A 21,868-nucleotide genomic window follows, 5' to 3' on the forward strand; every position below is an offset into this window, starting at 1 on the left:
ATTAATGAAATAGGCATGGACCTTCCTTAATTAAGCTTTGATTATTGAGAGTAATTGTGATATATTAAGAATAAGAGAATGGTGAAGCTATTTATCCAATTGGTACCTGATCATCTAATCTCTAAGCTCAAAAGATGCAATGCACTCAATGATCCACACAGAAATTGGGCTGCCTCTGATTGGGATGGATGGATGTATGTGTTCCTCCCTCAAACAAATAAAATTTGGCTCTCAGCTTCTTGGAAATTGTGATCAAGGTTGTGTCATCAACAAGCATTTATTCTTGTGGACCATTCTCCCATCCAATTTCAAAATCATAGTAATAAAAATATGTACTAAAATTAATACATGCCTCAAATTTAAATGCTTCTTACTAACCAATGAGTGTCGGTTAAATTGATAAGTATTAAATATTTTATTCATAAAATTTATATTCAATTTTTATTATTAATCGTTTTAATGGACGGTCCATAAATTTGATATAATCATTTTTAAAATTTACAATTGGTCCTAATCTTAAAATATAAAAACTTTCTCTTATTTTAAATTTTTTTCGACAAAAAAAAAAAGCTTCTTTCTATATTTTTAAATGGTGATGTTTGTAAAAGCTTTAGGAAAGAAAAAGCAGGCGTAAAAGATAAAGGAGAAGAGGATTACTGGAAGAAGAGACAAGAGAGATGGAAACAAAAAAGAAAAGAAGATAAAGACTCTAAATGTGGTGTGGAGTGTGGAATAAAGGCAAGGATCGATGATAATAAAGAATAAAGTGATTTCAATAATAATCAATCTTTGTCCAAGTAAAATGTGAAAAATAAGAAAAAGAAACTTTGCATCTCAATAGTAATATTCCATGCACATGCACAGTTTGAAATAAGGTGTCCAACTTCCAAAAAAATTGCAAAGCGCATATTAAAGCTAAATAAATAAAGAAAAATGCAACTTATTACATATGATCTTAGCTTTGACGTTACATTAGGATTAGGATTAAATGATCAAAGATAGAATATTTCCATTCAAAATAAATTCCACAAACAGTTGATTTCATCAGATGCAATTTGATCAAAAGCCTTCTTATGCAAAACACAATATGATAATCTCTTTTTTTTTTAACCAATTAACATCTCAACTTTGTAAGCAAAGATTTTCTTTTTTTGGGGTTAATGTTTGAAACGGTTTTTGAACTATAATAAAATGTTTAATTTGATCTTTGAATTTAAAATTTTTTTAATGTGATACATAAATAATAAAGCTATTGATTAATGTAATATTTGAAAAATTATTTGTTAATCAAATGTTATCATTTGAAACTAATCACATTAGAGGTATATAACATATTAATTAAAAAATTCATAATTTAAATATTATATTAAAGATTTTTAAAATTAAAATATTATATTAAATAATTTACTATAATTTAAGAGCTATTTGAGACATTCCAATTTGACACAAATGAATCATTTTTGTTTTTCCTTCAATTATAAGCTGAGATCGGATTGCTGATAATAAATCATTCACATGATAAAGCATGGCACCTCCCAAGTCCCAACTACACATTTTAAGTAAATATAGACCAGAGATATCACCCTTTTTTTGTGTTGTTCTAAGTCAACCCTTATATGGTTCTTTAAAAAAAAAAAATTATAGTCTAAGATTTAAATTTTAAATCCCCTAAATAATATTTTTTTAAAATGATTATATGAATCAATTAAATTAAATATTAAATTTTATTTTTAAGTAATTAACAAAAGCTAATTTAAAACCTAATTAATTTTGTAAATAAATAGTATATAAAAATAAAGAGGAAAGGAAATAATAGTGCAGTACATGCTAAAGTTGAGAACGATATCATTTTATGAAGCAATAGACATGAATGGGCAAAGACATTTATTCCTGTGCTTGAATGAATATTTTCAGAAGCAAAGGATTCAGCATTCATAATTAACACTAAACTTTCCTACAGAAACAAAAAGAAAGCATAGCTAGCTTTAGATTTTAATTTCTTTTGAGCAAACATTTGTTTTCTATTTATAATTTCTTTTTTTTTTTTAATTTCTCTCTCACCTTCCTTTGTCTTCTGCACCCTCTGACACACTGCTCTCTAAATGGCGTAAACTTGATGGCTGATAGTGCAAGCAAAGCAATGCAAGGCACCCCACCTTTTTTTCCTTTATTTTTAGTGCAATTCTCTTGGCTTAAACTAACTCTATTCCTCTTTGCCAGTAAAAAATCTGCTTTTCTTTATCTCTTCTTTTTGGGTATCACTACATGTCTAAGCTCTCGTTTATAGTGCTTCACTACCAAAACCCACCTCCCATTACTATTCTCTCTTCTTCACCTCTTTCTCCCTTCACCACCCTCTTCTATATGTTCCCATTTTTGCCTTATTAATGTCAGTCACGGTGCCATCATTTTATTTCCAAGGGAGACATTGAGTCAACACCACTTGCTTTGTTTCTCTCACTTTGGACAACTTGTAGAGAGACAAATTAATTGGTCTGCTCTGCTTGCCAGCTCCTGTCTACAGTGATACTGAATTTGCTTTCTTTTTGTTTTGTTTTTCTTCTTGCTTTCCCAGTTGACATTTGAGAACAATAAGATGGACATTCAAAGTCTAAGCTAGCTGTTGATGACTCTTTTCTTTTCTTCCTTTGTTCTTTGGATCATCAAAAGTATCCCTTACTGTCCACCACACCACACACATTAACTGTTTTAAAGTCTTCTCTCTCTCAAATAACCTGTTCAAAGCTTTTATCTGCAATTTCATATATAGTGGGTCATCCTTCTCTCTCTCTCTGTCACTTTTTTTTTTTTTATCAAGAAGTATTTTTCATTTTTGGGGTGGTGGGCTTTCATGAAAGAAGGGTTTCTCAGACTCAGTGTCAAGAATTGATAGTTTATAGTTTTTCTATTGTGTTGCTGCTGACTGAGTTGACAAATTGTCAAGAAAATTCCTAGGATTTTAAAGAAAGAAAGAAAGCTCTTTCAATTTTTTCAATCATTTTGCCCTTCTATCATAACACTCAACCAAACCTTGTCTACTTCTTCCTCTTTTGGCCTCCAAAGTCGAACACAAATAAAATATATTACATAGAAATGGAACTTTCCAGTCAAGTAGGGGAGATCCCCATTCCATTGAACAGTTCATATGGTGGGGGACATGGGCATGGGCATGGGCACGGGCACATGATCCATCATGATCCTGCACCCCACAACCATATCATACCTTCCTCAGCACCCCAAATCCCTTCCACTGGCCCCTCCTTGTCCACAAACCTAGATGATCATGTGCCCTACAAGAAAGTGGTCAGGTACAGAGAGTGCCTCAAGAACCATGCAGCAGCCATGGGAGGCAATGCCACTGATGGCTGTGGTGAGTTCATGCCCAGTGGTGAGGAGGGTACCATTGAAGCACTGAATTGCTCAGCCTGTAACTGCCACAGAAACTTCCACCGAAAAGAAATTGAAGGTGAGCCCTCTTCATGTGATTTTTACCCATTGCATGGCCCACATCTCAGCAGGGTTGGAAGGAAAGTCATCTTAGGTCACCACAAGAGTATCCTACCTCCTGAGGCTCTAGGGTACCCTACAGGTACTCTTATACACTCAAGAGCAGCACCAACACCCCACCAGATGATAATGTCCTACAACATGGGCTCCCTCCCTTCAGAGTCTGATGAACAAGCCGAAGATGGTGGTGGGTTAGTGGGCAGGCCAGCCCAGGTAATGAAGAAAAGGTTTAGGACAAAGTTCACACAGGAACAGAAGGAGAAAATGCTTGACTTTGCAGAGAAAGTTGGGTGGAAAATCCAAAAGCAAGAAGAAGCTGTTGTGCAACAGTTCTGCCAAGAGATTGGAGTGAAAAGAAGAGTCCTCAAGGTATGGATGCACAATAACAAGCACAGTCTAGCCAGGAAAAACCCTTCTTCCACCGCCGCTGTTACTACTACTGCTACTACTACTACCACTATTACTGCTCCGTGATCAAACACCAAATCAATCAGTATCTCTCCGCTCTATCTCTCTTACTCTTACTTTGTGTTTCAGTTAATCAGTTAATGATAGTATGCTAGTAATGTGTTTTGCAAATCCATGCATGAACTGTAGAAATGGATTATTGTACCAATTACTAATATTTTTAATGATCTACAGAGGAAGAAGAAGGGCCCTCAGTGATTAATTTTGTGATCATTAGATGATTAGTTGTCTTTTTTTTATGTGTTCTGCAACAATATATATGTAAAAGTTTGATGTTTTCTAAACTAGTAGCTGTCTTATCTCTTGAAAACCAAAATACTACATGTTTGTTTAATTACTTTCAAATAGAATTATTTTATTTATAGTTAATGTTTGCTTACAAATAGAAATACAGAAATACTACTTATTTTAATTAAATAATTATTAATAACAGCTAAGCTAACCCACCATATTTTGTCCTTCCTTTCCAAAAAACTTGGATTCTTTTTGGTAGCTACTGTACAAAGGGTGATATTTACAAACTAATTAATTAAAATAAAAGCAACAACTCAGATATATTAGGTGATATTTTTATTACTTATTGACATTAGTAGGCATTAAATTTATAATTTATTTGATTTTAAAGCTTAATGTAGTTGATTTATACTCTAAAAAACAATATTTAATAAATTTAAAATTTAAATCTTAATATTTACGATTCGATGTTGCATCCCATATCGCAATATATTTTGTAAAAAAATAATTATCATTCACATTAGAAGACATTACATGAGTGATCAACTATTGGCTTAACCATTATATGACAAGTGACAATATCTTTTCTTTTTTAAAATTTTCAATAATTAAACATTTTTAACCTTTCATTATTTTAATAATTTGTTTAACATTACATTCTAATAATCATTCTATCTTCTACTCAAGTTTTCCCAGCTAACCTATTTTTATTATATAACCTGCAATGAAGTAAGAATATTTTTAAAAATAAATACAAATATATATTTTCATGTTTTACCAGTATTTAAGAAAATATTAATTTTCATATTTAATACAATAACTTATTAGTTGTCATTGTGATGCTAATGTATTGAACAAATATAAATATATATATCTTTAATTGCATAACCCATTTTTTGGCCACAAAAAAAAAAAATACATAACCCATTTTCATGAAAATGATCTGGACTTGATTCCCATGCTGATTTGATTAAATTCAACTAGCTAGCTAGTTTGCAAACCATGCTTTTTGTTGTTTGCTCTTTAATTTTATTGTTATCAATGTAATTTGTTAAATGATTTCAATTGTGGAAAAAAATATTATTGTTTATTTTAAACAGGAAAATTTCAGTTATGGTTTCTAAGCTTTTATTTTGAATCCACTTTAGTTTCCAAATTTTGAATTGTTCTATTTGAGTTTCTTAATTTTTTCTAAATACTTTTATTTTGATCTTTCCTTCAAATAATTCTTTTAATACTAACATAATGTTCATTTTGTAGCTTATGTGGTCCATCACATAGACATTCTTTTGGCATGATACCTGATTATTTTTTAATTATTAGTAAAAATTGTGAAAAAAAAAACACATCAAAATGAAATCATATTTTAAAAGGTTGAGAAATCATTCAACATAACAATTAAAACAATTAAAAACTGAAGTTGAGTCATAATAAAAAGTTAAACAGCGTGAATGAAAATTAATCATTTTAAACGGAGGGAAAACAATTGCTCGTTGATGATTATTAAGAATATTATCGAGCCAAGTCAAATTTGTTAAATTAATATAATGAGAAGTTTGAGTTTAATTAAAAATTTGTTATTCATAATTTAATTTAAATTCAATCGAGTTTTAATTTCAAACTCCAACTCGATTCGCAATACAAATCAAATTATTCAAGTTTATTCAATTAAACTCGTTTACCGAATAAAAAATGAGTTTGATTCTTATGTTTGACTTTAACTTGATTATTTATACATTTGAATTTGAGCTTGAATTAATATATATATATATAAAGATAAAATATAATTTTTTAATTAAAATAATAAAAATATATATTAAAATATAAAAATTTAATTAGATTCTTAAACAATTCGAATCGAATATTTAAATACTCAAACTTTATTTACATCATAAGTCAAATTATTAGAATTCAATTATAACTAAATCAAATTTAAATTTTATTCTAGTAACTTAGGACGTATTATTTTCACTTATAATGACTACCATATATAAAGACGGGTAAAAGTAAGTTAGGTAAACCTTGTAAATGAAGGGGTTTTTTTTTAACATATTCAAGTAAAGTGTGTGTTAACATCAGTTACATCACGTGTTTCATTAAAGAGGTGTGGTTTTTTTTATTATTATTATTTTTTTATGAGGCCTAGTCTTATTTGCATATATCTTGTGTTTTCAATTATTAACCCATCAAACCACTCCTATCAATGAATATGTGTTGCTGTATGCTATTATTTATTTCATTAGCTTTTATTCGAATCACCACCAATTCCCATTGTCATTTCCCCATAAACAAGTCCTATCTATCCCCAAAATGAGGGTTGTAATTGTTTGATAAATTGAAAATGTTGATTTTTTTAGTAATTATATCATATTTGTATTAAATTCATAGTTTGATAAATTATCAAAAATTAAATATTAACAAAATATTGTATTAATTATTTTACAAAAGATATAGATTGATTTCATTAAGATTATTTTAAATTGAGGATGAGAGTGAAATTGGTTAGATTCAAACTCTAATTACGTCTCACAAATCTTTTTTCAATCATTGGATTAAAAAATAATTATTTTATCGGTGATTTTATTATGATTTAATATTAATAAAAAATATTAATATTTGTTAAATAAAAATAGGCTTCAAAATTTTTAGACTCTAACAAATTTTTATGGAAAACCCTTCATTAAGTAATTTATTAAATAAATTATTAAAAGTAGTAAAAATTTTTAATTTATAATCACTGAAAAATGTAATAATTTGGCAAATATCACATATATTTAATTTTTTACCGCTGAAAATGAAAAGGATATGGAAGGAAATATAGGGCTCGCTCATTTATGAGGAAGCCAGCATGATAGTGTGAGCCATATTTAATATGCTTGAGGAAATAATTAATGTCAGCATTTCTGCCACCGAAATGACATCCTTACCCACCTGTCATGCAATGTAATGAATGATGTATCCCATCAATCATGATTTTCAGCTTTTCCCCCTGTATCCTCATTTTTTGTTTATATCTTTAATTGGGATAAATTTATATGATACAAAATATTAATAATACATATATTTATATTATATTTTATATGAAATTTGTCTATCATAATATTAATAATACTTATATTTATATTATCTTTTATATAAAATTTATCATAATTGGAATAAAAATAAAAAATATATAATTTTAATTTTATTAATTTTTATATAATTTTTATTAAAATTTCAAATTATATATTTTTATATGTAATTTTTATCTTGTCATCATATAAATTGTCTAATCTAAATTTTATAAATCCCAAACAGAATTTGTAAGGCTGCAAAGCCAACACCAGAATTGATTTTTGCCAACAAAGCTGGTCTAACCACATGGCCAGAGCCCAGCTGTGAACCACAGACGAACTGTTTTTCGCAACATCCGCTCTTACGGACACAGGGAAAAGAAAAAAAAGAGATGGGGAATATTGACCCCCCAAGATAAATTTTAATTACTATATAAATGGATTTCAAACTATTCACACAAGCCTCAACAATTCCTCTATAAGAGATAAAAAGGAAAAAAAAAGGATTTCAAAGAAAGACAATTTGGTACTGATGTTACACAATGATATTGAAACTTATTTGTAATGCTGCATTAGCTTATTTAACATCACTGTGTATGTCATCTTTTTCCTGAAAATGCATTCCGCATATAAAGCCCAAGTTGCAGAAAATTGGATGCTTGCACAGGCTAACCAGCTCAAACAGACCAATGGTCTCGTTGGTATATGACCAATTCTGATTTCTGAACCTCTTTTGTCATGTATATGCTCTTGTTATTGATGTCTATTAACGCAGATATTGGTTTGCAATTCAACCCCCAATTTCAGATAAGCAAAAGAGTTCAAGCATGTTAATCCTAATTAGCCCATTAACACAGTCGAGCTCGACCTGGATTAAGAAGCGAATCTGACATCCTCCAACCCTACCAGACAACAAGATACGCATGTCAAAAGGATCATAATGACATGCAGAAATGCAAATTATAAACATGCGATGCGAGGCAGAGAAATCTATATACACAATATGATCATCAGTAAGGGATCAACAACAATATGGGTAGCAACGGTACAACTTACAAAACTGCCCACAAGAAGTGCAGCATTTGCAGATGCAAGTAATTTTCAACCAAAAATACCACAGTAAGCCCTGAAATAACCTACTAACTTCTTCTGGAGGACAGATATTACCACTGCTTCAACACTAATTAATGTCTAGGAGATATTGCAACCATGATTCACAGTGAAAAAGTTGCAGCCAAACATGATGGAGAATGAAGATATGCTAGTTGAGAGATTAAGTAATCTAGGACTTTATTATATATTTTATGGGTTTGATTGTAACTTTGTATTTATTTAGGTTTTTTTAGACTATTTAGATTATTCTAAAGAACACCGCATACAAAATGGGACATTTGAAAAGGTATAACCAACCATCTTTATATTTGAACTCATAAGCATCAAACTTCGCTAACTCAAAATCAGCCGAAGGGCAAGATTGGTAAATACAAAAGAATAAATTATAAATCAAACAGTATGAACAACATAATGGCATATTTCTAACAAGAATGGCTTACCTGTTCAGCAGCTTTGTTCTTGAAAAGTCCAAATGATGTTGAAACCATCTTACATGAATCAGCAATATGAGGCTCAAAATCAGCAGTTGTGGGCATAAGATTTGAGTGACCATGTTCTTGCTGACTTCTAGATGAAGATTGACTATTATTTGACGAACGAATGAAATGCAAGAGCACATATGCCTGTAATATAAGATGGAATTACAGCTAAAAACCAATATATGCAAGCAAAATTTGGTTAGCTAACATAACAAGTATATAAGGCCAATAAAATTATCTTACGTGGAATGCTGCTTTTAGAATGTCATCCGACTTTGCTTGATCCTTGAACAATGCATATACTTTCTCCTTCAAAGGATCATATGTCACTATATATTTTTCTTTCTGCCATCAATCAAGAGATAAACCATCACACCAAATGGAGAAATTAATCAATACAACTTCTAATTTAATCATCCATGTACGCGTATACATGCTTTGTGGGGAGAGAGCCTTGAAATTCAATTAATATCCTTTTTAAAAGAGCATACCTCAAAGAGAGGTTCTATAGCAAGATAGGCCCCGGGATCTTGGAAAGCATCCTTAAATCTTGAGCCTGCCATAATGGGACAAATTTAGATTAACTCAAATAAGATAGCCACACTAGAGAGATTTTTGTCAGGGAAAACTGTTAAAACACAGTTTAGTACACACCAAGAATAACAGGTCTGTCCTTCAACCATGGAAAACTGAATATATTTTCCTGCATATTTCCCTCCTGCAATGAGGGAACTTTCCCTGCAATGTGAAGAAACACAATGAAGTCATATAATTAAGAATGTCATTGACTAGAAGAACAGAAATAATATATGGTCTAAATACAGTGAAATTCTATTACAGTTCTACTAACCAGTCTTAAGGAAGGAATCTACTGCCACACTGAATCTAGCTCTATTTAATGTGTTTAGCACTAGAGATCTAACCTGGAAAGAAACTTATCAAAAGCTATTAGCAGAATATGAACTTTCACAAACAAAAAAAAAAAATGGCAGACGATTTTTAAACAAAAATAATGAAAATGTTAGTGCATAATCCAACCTCTGTGTAAGAACTGAAGAGATATCCGCATGAAAGGAGAGCAAATGTAGTAACTAACGATGGGTTTCTTTTCGAGATCATAATGCTCAGTCCAGTTCCCAACTTCAACCAAAATTAAATGGCTCAGTTGATAAACCACAAATTTCTAAACATAATAGAATAAAGAAAGACAAACATATCATGCACGATAATCTATACATGAAAAATTGACAAGGATACTGGAAATAAAATATTAGAAGGCTTGATGCGAGACAGATATCATAATTGCAAAAGTTCAAAATCCAAATACATTTTCTTCTGTGTGACAAAAAAACTTCCAACATTCATAAGATACAAGTACGAAGCTCTGAGGTGACTTATTAACAATTTAGTGATATCTGTAAAATTTTAATTACAAATGCCTCCAAAGAGCACTATAGAGGTGACTGCGATAGGGAGACTAGGAGCTGCAACTCTAGAATGTAACATGTTCTAGAAAGGCAACTCAAAAACCAAGGTATTCTAGGCGACACAAAGGACCTCAATGCCCTCCTGGCATACGGTGTCAACAATCAAGGTCTGACTCTTATGGTTTGTGTTTTCCTACAGTAACTTTGCCTCGATGAAATGGAGAACAACCCTGAATTGGTAAGCCTGTATTTCAATGGCTAGTATTATTCGAGTTTGGCAAAGGTACCATAAGAATCCAGAGTTCTTTTGGCCATTGTAGGTAAAATGGAATTTGGAGAAGACTGATAAAAGATGTTCAGGGTGAGCACCCATTGGCTGGAATGTCTCATCTCTGCAACTCTTTTGCAAAGTGATTTGACCATTATGGAGAATATGACAACCCCAGCCAATGCAAAGCACTTTAAAAGCTGCTTTGCAAACTAAACCAAGCCCCATTTCCTGAAAAGTGGCCCTACCTTGAGGAGGGCCAAATATGAGAACAGCACCCCATAGAAATATATTGTTCACCTGCACCAAGACAAATTATTATGAAAGCAAATACTCCAATTATTGACCTCCAAGGACACTCAACCTAGATGAATCTTTCAATATCAACCATGTTTTCGAAGTAAACCCACTACCATGAAAACCTTACTAGCAAATTAGACCTATTAAAATATTTGGAAGACCAAGGCACCACATCCTAAGACAAGGACCCACTCCAATGGATGGAACTCAAGGAAGAAAACAAGTTCACAATCTTTCATTGAAAAACATACAAATCTACTTTTAGAATTGTCCCGTGTAAGATAGTGACGTTTTTGTCTAGACATAGCCTTTAGGAAAACTCCATTAAGGGTAACCCTATGAAAAAGGCCAATCTACAAAATAGTGATGTTTGTGTCCTCTTGTTTGTAGCTTACTCTATAAGGAAGTCCTACTTCTCAAAGCAAGGATAGAAACTTCCTTCCTCCCGCCTCTCTTTGTAAAATACCTTTGTAGGAGAATTCATTCTCCATCCTCTCTTTTGTAATACATTCTTGTGAAATATATTCCCTTAAGGTTTACTAAATTTATTCAATAATTGATCTCTATCTCTAATCTTAGGTTTCTAGAATAATTAAGTTGCTATTCCATAAACAATGAAATAAGGGGGTTGTCAAGTGGTGTTAATCTAAGTTTCTTGTGCTACTATTTTCAAGTTTTGTCCCCCAACCTATTGTCAAATGGTTTATGGTTGGATGCTTAACAAGAATTAAATAACATTTTGAGTCAAATATTGAGAGGATTCGTCAACATTTTGACTTAGATTAGGTTAGAAATGGCAATTAATCTATCTACACTAAGTTCCAGTACAAGAATTTGTGAGCAAATCACATGCATTCAGACATAATTCTTTGTTTTTTAGCTTTTATTGTGGACAACAGAAAATGGTTCTTGTGTGCCATAGGTGTAAACAGAATTTAAAAGTATTAAACCATAATGCAGCAGCATCGAACATCTAGCTAATACATAAGGTGTGCTCTTTTTCGGCACAAAAAATTGACACAAAACACCTGACTATCATGGACATTGCATTCACCATTGCCACAGAGGGAACTCTCAATATGTTAAAGAGTTTGTGACGCACCAATCTCTCATTCAATCAAACAAAACATATCTGTTTTCCATGGTACACCATCTAGAAAAACCGTCTTTTTAATTTTCAGCTTGTCTGTTTCCTCCATACTATGTTACTCAGACTTGGGAGTGAGGATTATGGGTATGTGTCTGGCATGAGTATATATGATTTTTTTTTCCAAGTTTTTCCTCGTAGTTGGAGGGTCAGACCTCAATACTCATGTCCAATGGATATGTGACAGACATAAGAACTACAGGGAAAATAAAGAGTCATGGCAACATAGCTTCAATGTACTTTTGGACTCTGACCTTCCTCATTTAGTTCCTTCTAATTATTCCAATGCTTAACAAGTTTGCTACTTGCATCTACATTGCACATTTCCAAGCAACTTTCACTCATCATGATTTCCATTGGCACATCATTTCTCTTGTTAACGGATGTAGTCATTTCTTACTTCATCTTTCTTTGCATTGCCACCCATATCATTATTGTTCTAGAACTTTTTAACCCTAAGAGAAAATTATGTTTGTGTAAAGAACGGTACTTGAAGCTATCATGACATTTATTAGCATACCAGATCTGCAATATTGGCAACACATTCTCCTTTAGCTGTGACATCTCCAATGTTCTCTCCTTTAGCAAAGGCTTTGTAAATTGGTGTCCGAGTTGATGTTGATGTTACAGCAGAAACATTCTACAAATAAGCAACAAAAAATAAGAATGCAATAGTTAAATGGCCACAGAAACATGTATTGTATAGAAAACAATTCAACCTTTGCCAAATTCGCAGCACAGGCCAAAGGAAGAAAAAGATGAGGCACAGCTGCAGTTGCCAACTCTACCCCAGCACCCAGCTCCATTAGAAGGTCACCAGCAAACCGAAGCTATAAGACATTGCAAATAAGAATTTCCCGAGAAAAGAACGTGCCACTTCTACCACCTCCATCATAAAAATATTTACCTGTTTTAGATCATAATCAAATTTTTTTCCTTGCCGGGAAAAAAGCATTTTACCAAAACGACCAGCACCATCCTGCAAGCATAGTGAAACTTTAGCTTGATGGACTGTCAGTTTGGACTAACCTTTTTTTTTAATAATACCACATTCAATACAAAAAGAAAAGCCCAAAAGGAAATAATATAAAAGGATAAAGACTTATGTAAGGTTATAAACAAAAAATTTCTGAAACTACAGCAGTTTGATTACTTAATGAATTCTATTAAATTACTTCTTGAATGCTTTACAGACGCCAACAAGGAGTAAAAGTGAGCATTGAGACATTTCTTTTTAGATGGATTAAGTGGATGTTTTAATTTTTGAAATGGCAATTAGCAGCTCACTTAAGGAAAAAGTAAACTGTAATTATAACATAAGGCCACAGAAACCTTACACTCTTATTTTCCTTCCTACAAGCAGTATGCCAATATCCACGAAAAAGAAATTTTTGCAAGCAGTTAGGTACACAACCAAGTTTTCCTTTAAAAAAAATCTGAAATTATAACTTTATCCTCCAGCATTATAAAAAAGAATTCACCAGCTTTGAATCTTGCAGCAAACAAGTGAATATAAGCTTTAAACTACTTGACAAGCTGCCAGCATGAACAGCCATCATAAGCACTTACTGGCCAGTTATGTTCAAAGAGAAACTCATCTGATCAAACAACTCACAGTTGTTTTAGGAAAAATTACCAGGACCATGTAAACATCACTAACATATTTACCTTTGAAAAGCAGCTGTCTATGGTAATTTAATATTACAGAAGCCATTCACAAATCAACACCAACCACTGAAAATTACATTATGCATTTGCAAGCGAATATTTTAGAAATGCAGGGTGCAGCATAGTACAAGGATTAAAATAGCAAAGTGGATCTAAGGTCTGCATCCAAATATTGACAGGTTGGAACTCAGAAATGAACTGCTAAATAACAGGGTTACGTAGAAATTCAACATAATAAGGACATCTGCATAACATGACTAGAAAGAGGGAACCACAATCTCCAGATAGAACCCAGTTTCTATATAGAGGATCATTTTAGTATCATAGCTGAGCACAAATTCCCAATAACACGCCTGAGTTTGCAGATAAACCTCACTGTTTGATCAACAAAATGGCAATTATTAACATGTTTTGAATCTCAGCCAGAGGAAAAACTAATATGAGAAACAAAATGCCAGCCAGAGAAGATACCAATATGAGAAATTCAAGATGTGCTAAGACAAACAGCCCACAAGCATGTTGCTAACTTCAAATATCTTATGTCTTCCCTACCTTGAGAATCCAATTGACAGCAACAGCGGCAGGTGTAGTTCTATTTCTAGAGACTCCAACTGAGCTCAAAAGGGTTTTCGTTGTGAAAACACTCATTGCTCCACCAAAGAAGTACTGCATTGAACACAATGGTAATCAGTATGGTATTAATTGATGCTTAAATGCTAAATTGAGAGGCATGGGCAATTCTTGAGTCTTGTAATGTTCTTGGCTTTCCAATATGCTAAAAACCTACCTTCAATGCTCTCCATGTCATGTATGGCACGTATGAAGGAGTAACACTGTCAGGAAAGCCCTCAGGCACCACATATGACCTTACAAATGACATCAATTCCTGCACATTCAATTGAACCACAGTCCAAGTTAGGGGTGTAAATGATACAGCAATACTAGCAAGCTACTCAGGCTCGGCTTGGATAAAACTCGAATTCGACTCAGTCATTGTCGAGTCAAGCTCAAGCAACTCAACTTATCAAGCGAGCCAAATTTGAGCATCCTAATGTTTGGCTTTAATAGCTTGTGAGCTTAATCAAACTTTTAAATTTTAATATATTTTTATTATTTTAATTTAAAAAATAATTATTTTACTATATATATATATATATATATATATATATATATATATATATATATATATATGAGCTTGAGCTTGAGCTCGAGTTCGAATAAATAATCAAGTATGAAAATCAAGCTCATTTTTTATTACTCGAGCCTAATTGAACAAGCTCGAATCACTCAATTTTTATTTTGAGTCAACCTCGAACTTAAAATTAAAACTCAATTGAAGTCGAGCCTAGTTTTGTGCAGCGAATTATTTTGAGTTTAACTCGCGCTTGAGATTCTCGGTGTCTCAACCTAGTCCAAGTCAGCAAAATGCCAGTGTTATAATATCTAAACAGATGCAAATCCAACAGTAAGTTTAAGATCTTAAGAAATGGCAAATAGCACAAGTTATTTACTATTAATTAATTTTCTTTTTGCAAAAAAAAAAAAAGGAAAAATAACTGACATCAAGAGGTGTCTGAGGGGTGTGCAAACTGAGAGTGCGAATGGAATTGTTCTTGAAATTGCCAAAGGGATCTTTCTCAGCCATGTACATCCATCTCCTGCCGTCAATTTCCTCACAACATATCAATTTCGAGCTTGATTCTAGAAATTCATCACCCAGCAATCCCATCCTCCGATTTTCATCCATCAATGGAATCGCGGCTCCGTCGTTCATGCTGCGGCTACTACCACTGCTACTTACACACACATTTGACGCCAGGTTGGCGCTGATGCGCAGCGTTTCGCGGACGAGGAAGTGAGACTCCTGGGAGGTCAGGCTTTGGGCGGTGGCAGTGGCGTTGGAGTTAGCCGATTGCTTCATCACCGTCTCTATTTGTTAGCAGAAAAGAATTTTAGTGGATTTGTGGAAGCAAGGGTTTTTATGGTGCGATTTGCTTTGGTTTTAACGAAATGAGCATTGGAAAATTCCCGCTTGGGCATTGGGAGTTGGCCTAAAATTAACAAACGGAGCTACCCATGCACCTTTTCTTAGGGACTGTTTGTTTCGTGTCTATTTCTTTTTCTTTTTCTCTTTTGTAAGAATGGTAATTCATTTTCTCTTTTATCTCCAAATTGTAATAATTCACTTTTTTTTTTTTCTGTTTTATAAAGGGGTTTTTATAAATACTTATTTTATTACATTAACATTAAATTTAATAAATCTTAGTATGTAATAGTATAGATGCTAGTTTAATTCGAACCCAACATGATATTAAATTCACAAATTAAATATTAGAAATCCAAATCAAAACAAAAAATTAACTAGAACCTTATTGATTAATATTAAATATATACTATAAGAGGATTCATTTATATTAGTATAAATTTTATTGTAAACACATTATTTTATTCAAAAAAATTTTCAAAATAAAAAACAAGCTTTCAACTGTAAATTGAGTCTTAATTGAAAAACTTCAGACCTAATAAGATAAAAGCTAAAAAATTTTAATTTAATTTTAATTTCAATTTTAATTTAGGCTTAGATTTTTTTTAATTTAGTTTTGATTTTAATTTTGTAATTTATTTTGGTTAAAGAAAAAGAGGAAAAAAGTAAAGAGTAAAAAAAAAAAAAAAAAAGGAAAATTAGGAAAAAAAAACAAGAAAAAGGAAAAGGAAAGAAAAAACGTAAAATCTGAAAATCATGAGAATCAAATATGTAAATTAATCACAGCATTTCATAATTTGCATGAAAAGGAAAAGTTATAGGAATCAAATCATAAAAGATCAATCACAGAAGAAAAATTGTGATTCGATTGAATTATTCTTTTCAAATTAAAATGATTCAATCCCTATAAACAGATTAACAGAAACCACACATGGGGGGAAAGAAGAATAGACAAGAGCAATAACAAATTCTAGCAATTAATTTTTTGGGTTTAGTTTTTATTTATGGGAATTTTTATTTTGATTCGAAATTTTGGGTTCTTGTGAATGATTTTGGGATTCTGAAAATTGGTTTAATTCTTGGTTGTTTCAAAAATAATTTTAGGTTTTTTTTTTTGTTTTGTTTTATTTTGTTTTGCGGAATCTTAAATCTTTGGATTAGAATCTGTTTTAGTAGATTTGTAGGATTTTTCTAGAATTGTTGAATTTTTTTGGGTTTGATAGTTTTTTTCTAAAAAATTTTTGGGTGTCTTGGGTTTATTGTTTGAATTTTCAAGTGAGGTTTGGTTTTTTTGGCAACTTTCATTGTGGCTGGAGGATTTGATGGCAGTCGAAATCTGAGTCGATAGGTTGCTTTAGGTTTGGCATGAATTTCTCCGCACCATTTGAATTTTCAGGCACTGGCATTTAAGAATTTGGCTTGTTTTTTAAAATGGTTGAAGTTTTTCGGTTGGGGCATTTTAAAGAGAGGTCAGAGCGTTTTGGGTTTAGAGAGAGAAGCAAAAAGGGAGTTTTTAGGAAAATAAGTGAATTTTTAACTTTTATACCCAAGGTGATATGGTGCCATTTTGCAAAGCCTGACTTGCATCCCAGCTTACGTGGATCCACACGTGAACCTGGTAAATACCCAACCCAACCCAACCATAGTTTCTTTTTCTTTTTATTTTATTTTATTTATTTTTATTTTCTAATTTATTTATTTTTTGTTTTATTTTTTTATTTTTTGCTTATTATATATTTATTGTAGTTGAGTTTATTAAAATGAGGAAAAAGAAAAAACTTTGATATTAACTATAATATATATATATATATATTTGCATGATTTTATATTATTTGCATAATATGGTTTTATATTTATTACATGATATGATTATAATTAATTTGACTACATGATCATTAATATATTTAATTACATGATTATTATATTTTTTTTGTGATTATATTTGATTGCAGGGTTATATATTATTTTATTTGTGTGATTTATATTTGCATAATTAATTAATACTTGCATGATATTTTTTATTTTGCTTGATATTTTATTGCATGATGTGCTGCATGATATATTATATTATTGCATGATATTTATATTAATGTGTGATATTATTTGCATTATAATTTTTGTCTATTTTAATTAATTTTTTTTCAAATTTTTAAAAAAAGGTTTTCGAAAAAATAAAAATTGAACAATTGGAGGATTTAAATCTTAAATTAAATCTTATCAAACTATTGGAGGACTTAATGAGTTTTCTCAAGAAAAATATTTTTTAAAAATCCTACAGACATATTAGAAGATAATTCTTGATAGAAAATTTTACCAATATGTTAGAAGATATTTATAAAAATAAATTCTCTTTATAAAAATTAAATTTTGATTGGTTATCACAAATAAAAGTTTTTTTTTTTCATAAAAATTAAATGATTCCAACAACAGAGTTTTTTTAAAATGGGACAATAGTTTTCATGAATACTCTTGAGGTGAAAAAATTATCTTAAATTGATACCAAACTATTGGAGTAATTTTAAGATTAATTTTTAATAATTAAATTTTTTGAAAAATTATAAAGATGTTCTAAAGCTTAGATAACTTGAAATTAAACTAGTATCATTTTTCGAATGGGCATTGTGAGGGTGTTATAACATTCTTCATGCATAATTGTACTATCGAACCTAAAATATGATTTTATGGACTAGAATATACTATTTAAAAATATTTAAGTCAATTTTGGAACTTCCTTTTAAATGAAATAGATTCAGTTATGTTGTCAATCACACCTAGATAAAAATATTGGTGACGACTCCTTAAGTCTATGTCTAACGATAGATCTCCGGAGTTATGATAGTTTGGTGACTCTATTGGAGAATCGAGAGTCAAGCTAGTAAATGATTTTTTGTTATCCAAGCCTAACTTAATAAATTTAAGAATTTCTCTCCTTGTTTATACTTTATTTATTTATTCTTTATACCTGCCATCCATTTGCACATGCATAATATGAGTTCTACACCCAAGTTTCATATTTCATGAGATTTCATGACTCCACATGGGCTAACGAAATATTCCTACTCAAATTGAACTATTTTCGTTCGAAACCTATAATGAGTGAGGATTAAAGTGCCTTACTAAGTTATAATAGACAATGATGTAATGAACAGTTTGGGAATCCTTAGACTGTCAAACTAGCATGTAAATAAACCCTAAGGGTTCGAACCTAAGTCAGAGTCATACCTTCCCTTGTATTAAAAAATCCTAAATAAAATATATGATGAGATATATATTCAACTTTTAAATTTATATATTATTTTTTATATATATTATTTGCATACTAACTTTTTATGTTGTTCTTTGTATTTATATATTGTTCTTTTGTTGTTTTTTGTATTTATATATTATTTTTTATATATATTATATGTATACTAATCTTTTTCTTTTACTATGCATGCATTCACATCATTAAATTTATCATAAAGAGTAATTATCACAAAACAATTCTAACAAGAAGAATCTTAGTTACATCTATGAAAAGCCTAGTAAAGTTCTCTATTGGCTTGAAAAAAGAGTCTGAAAAGTTGAAACTTACAAACAAAAAGGATAAAAAGGAAAATTCAAGCACTCAAACAAGAGAATGATGAATGAAAGAGTCTGTTTACTGACCTAAACATAACACAGTCATCCATCACTAGAAAACTAGCCTAACTTTTGAAAGAAAATGAACAGTTGCAAGCAAAGTTTCAAGAAAATGACGAGGCAAACTTTGAGGCACAAAGGCACGTTCAAATGCTAAATGGAGTTATGATTGAGACTGAAACACAAATAGAGGCTGTGAATGAAGAATGTGAGTAAGTAAAAGAGGTATATGTGAGAAAAAATGACCAGTTGGAGTCCCTGCTTGACTAAATCACTATAGTTGCTTACAAAGCCAATGACATGGTAGAAAATGTTGAATAATAAAAGACAAATGTGTCACCAGTAGGAGCATATGGTCAAGAACTGCTAGATTTTCTTAATGAAGTGTAAAGCCAATATCGACTAATTAGGGATTTCTTTCTTTAATAAACTCTAAACTTTTCATGGATATAATATTAGATTTGATTAGAAATAATTTTTAATTCAATAAAGATTTTCTTTGTTAATAATTGGTATATGGTAAATTCTCCTTATTACATTCATGCATTTCTACATTCATTCTTATGTATAATTGAATGGTTTTATAAATATCATTCTAAATATGCACCATAATTATGGTAAATTAAGGTTCAAAAATAACTTGACTAACTCACCACCAGTATAACACTCTAGCCCAAGCTAAAAAAATGGAGTAAAATATTGCAAGCCACGTTGAAAAGTTGAAGAGAGCCTAAGAAGAGCTCAAAGGGGGGTTGAGCAAAATTTTAAAAACATTGAGCAAGTTAAACAAAGGGAAGACTGTACAAAAAAAGGCTAGACTTAAAAACTACCATTGTAAGATATTGTTGACCATCTGTATCCTTCTAGCTACATGCCATATCAAGCCCATTCTACTCAATGTGCATCATCACAATAGTTCACATTTTCTATAGGGTATACTTATATAAGAATGCCATCTGTATTAACTTAAGGACAATTTTAAAGTTTTGCTAATCTTATATTCACTAAAAAGTAATAAAGACAGTCTTGATCCCTAACTTAGATGACCTCATAAAGAATGATAAGCTAAAATTAAAAACGGTTAAAAGTTTAGAGGATTCAATGTCTAAACATAAGATAAACTTGTTAGAGAAGAGACTATGAGTTGTTAAAGGTATAAATTTTTATGGCTCTATGGATGTAAATAGCCTTTGTTTGGTTTCAGATGTTGTAATCTCGTCAAAGTTTAAGATCTCTGAGTTTGAGAAGTAAAATGATATTAAGTGTCTAATCACACATGTCATTATGTACTATAAAAAAATGACTGCCTATAACGATGATAAAAATCTATTGATGCATGTGTTCCAAAATTACCTTACAGCTTAGCTACAAGGTAATATATTCAAATAGATCAACCTCGCATCCGTTCTTAAAAAGAGCTCACTTGGACATTTATTAATCAGTACCGTTACATCATTAACTTGGCCCCTAATCATTTTTTTTTTACAAAACATGAAGAATAAGGCAATAGAGTCCTTTAAAGAATATGCTTTATGATGAAGAGATGCTTAAGTTTAACCTCATCTGACTGGGAAAGAGATAATAATACTATTTGTTAGCATCTTGAAAGCATTCTATTATGAGAAGATAACAGGGAATATAATAAAAAACTTTGCTGATATGGTGATCTCAGGGAAAATTATTAAAAATGCCATCAAGAGTGACAAGTTTAAAGAATGAAAGACAAGTAATACCAAGAAAGGTGGGATGCCCAAAAAGAAAAAGTTGAAGCCTAAGTTATGAGTTTTAAGGGGTAACAGTTCAAAAGTTATGCTTCATATCCATCACTTATTCATTCAGCTTACTATCATGTAATTAATAATATTGCACAAATCATTTACTAGCCTCATTACCTAATCATGAATAATATTTTTCTAAGTCCTTATTAACCAACCTTTCAAACATCTGCATATGGGTCTAGTCTTATTACTACACCAATTTCAAGGCTTAACAATTAAGCGAATAGTTTAAGAATATCCAGAGGTAACCAATAGAGAGCTTGTATTAATCCTATACCCATAACCTATGCTGAGTTATTCTCAGAATTGATAAAAAATGATAAGGTATTTCCAATTCTTTTGAAATCGTTAAAGCTACCCTATCTCAAATGGTACAATATTAAATGCCACATATGATTACCAAAATGAAAATATGGGTCACTTTGTAAAAACTTGCCTTGCTTTCAAGCATAAGGTGCAAAGTTTGATTTGAGCAGGCTCGACAAACTTTAACGAATCAAGAGAGCTGAATGTTTATAAAAAGCCCTTTATCTGATTACTCAGGGGCATAATTTTGGGAAGGATATGAAAAGGCTGATTAGAACTACTATCATTTTAAGAATAATGATTTTTTTATTGTACTAAGATTTCATTTTATTTTTCATCATTTTAATAGAAGTGACAAATATGATGCATTTTCAAGACATTTTCTCTTTCATGTGAATCATCATTTTATGCTTTTATCCTTTTATATCTTTTCATATATCCATTCTCATATTCCAAATAATGAATGTTCAGACAGTCCTTCAGAATTTGATTTTGAAATATTATTCATGTTGGTA

At 31.1% G+C, this 21,868-nt stretch overlaps 1 protein-coding gene and 1 pseudogene across 2 annotated transcripts; one reads left to right on the forward strand and one right to left on the reverse strand.

Annotated features, from left to right (window-relative positions):
* Positions 1-2,011: 2,011 nt before the first annotated feature.
* LOC111280667 (zinc-finger homeodomain protein 2 pseudogene) lies at positions 2,012-4,373 on the forward strand (annotated as a pseudogene). Its single transcript, XR_016335001.1, has one exon. The product of XR_016335001.1 is annotated as a zinc-finger homeodomain protein 2 pseudogene (transcript).
* A 3,278-nt stretch (positions 4,374-7,651) lies between these two features.
* LOC111281044 (protein root UVB sensitive 6-like) lies at positions 7,652-15,720 on the reverse strand. The gene is made up of 13 exons (XM_022868602.2): positions 15,226-15,720; positions 14,452-14,550; positions 14,217-14,330; positions 12,904-12,975; positions 12,716-12,826; positions 12,517-12,636; positions 9,893-9,994; positions 9,705-9,777; positions 9,509-9,592; positions 9,346-9,410; positions 9,098-9,199; positions 8,816-8,998; positions 7,652-8,164 (listed from the first exon to the last, which is right to left on the reverse strand). The coding sequence occupies exons 1-13, from the start codon at positions 15,583-15,585 to the stop codon at positions 8,111-8,113; spliced, it is 1,539 nt and encodes a 512-aa protein (XP_022724337.2). The 5' UTR covers positions 15,586-15,720; the 3' UTR covers positions 7,652-8,110.
* Between the last annotated feature and the right edge of the window lie 6,148 nt (positions 15,721-21,868).

Source organism: Durio zibethinus, chromosome 28 (assembly GCF_047325235.1).
Source record: "Durio zibethinus cultivar Kanyao isolate XHJ-2024 chromosome 28, ASM4732523v1, whole genome shotgun sequence".
Taxonomy (NCBI): Eukaryota; Viridiplantae; Streptophyta; class Magnoliopsida; order Malvales; family Malvaceae; genus Durio; species Durio zibethinus.

Bases quoted from the DNA above. Each gene is read 5' to 3' on its own strand.
- LOC111281044 (XM_022868602.2), bottom strand. From the start codon at position 15,585: ATGAAGCAATCGGCTAACTCCAACGCCACTGCCACCGCCCAAAGCCTG. The intron at 14,551-15,225 runs GTCAGTTATTTT...TTGAATGTGCAG, and splicing joins CCCCTCAGACACCTCTTGAT to GAATTGATGTCATTTGTAAG. The intron at 9,200-9,345 runs GTATGCTCTTTT...GATTGATGGCAG, and splicing joins CTATAGAACCTCTCTTTGAG to AAAGAAAAATATATAGTGAC.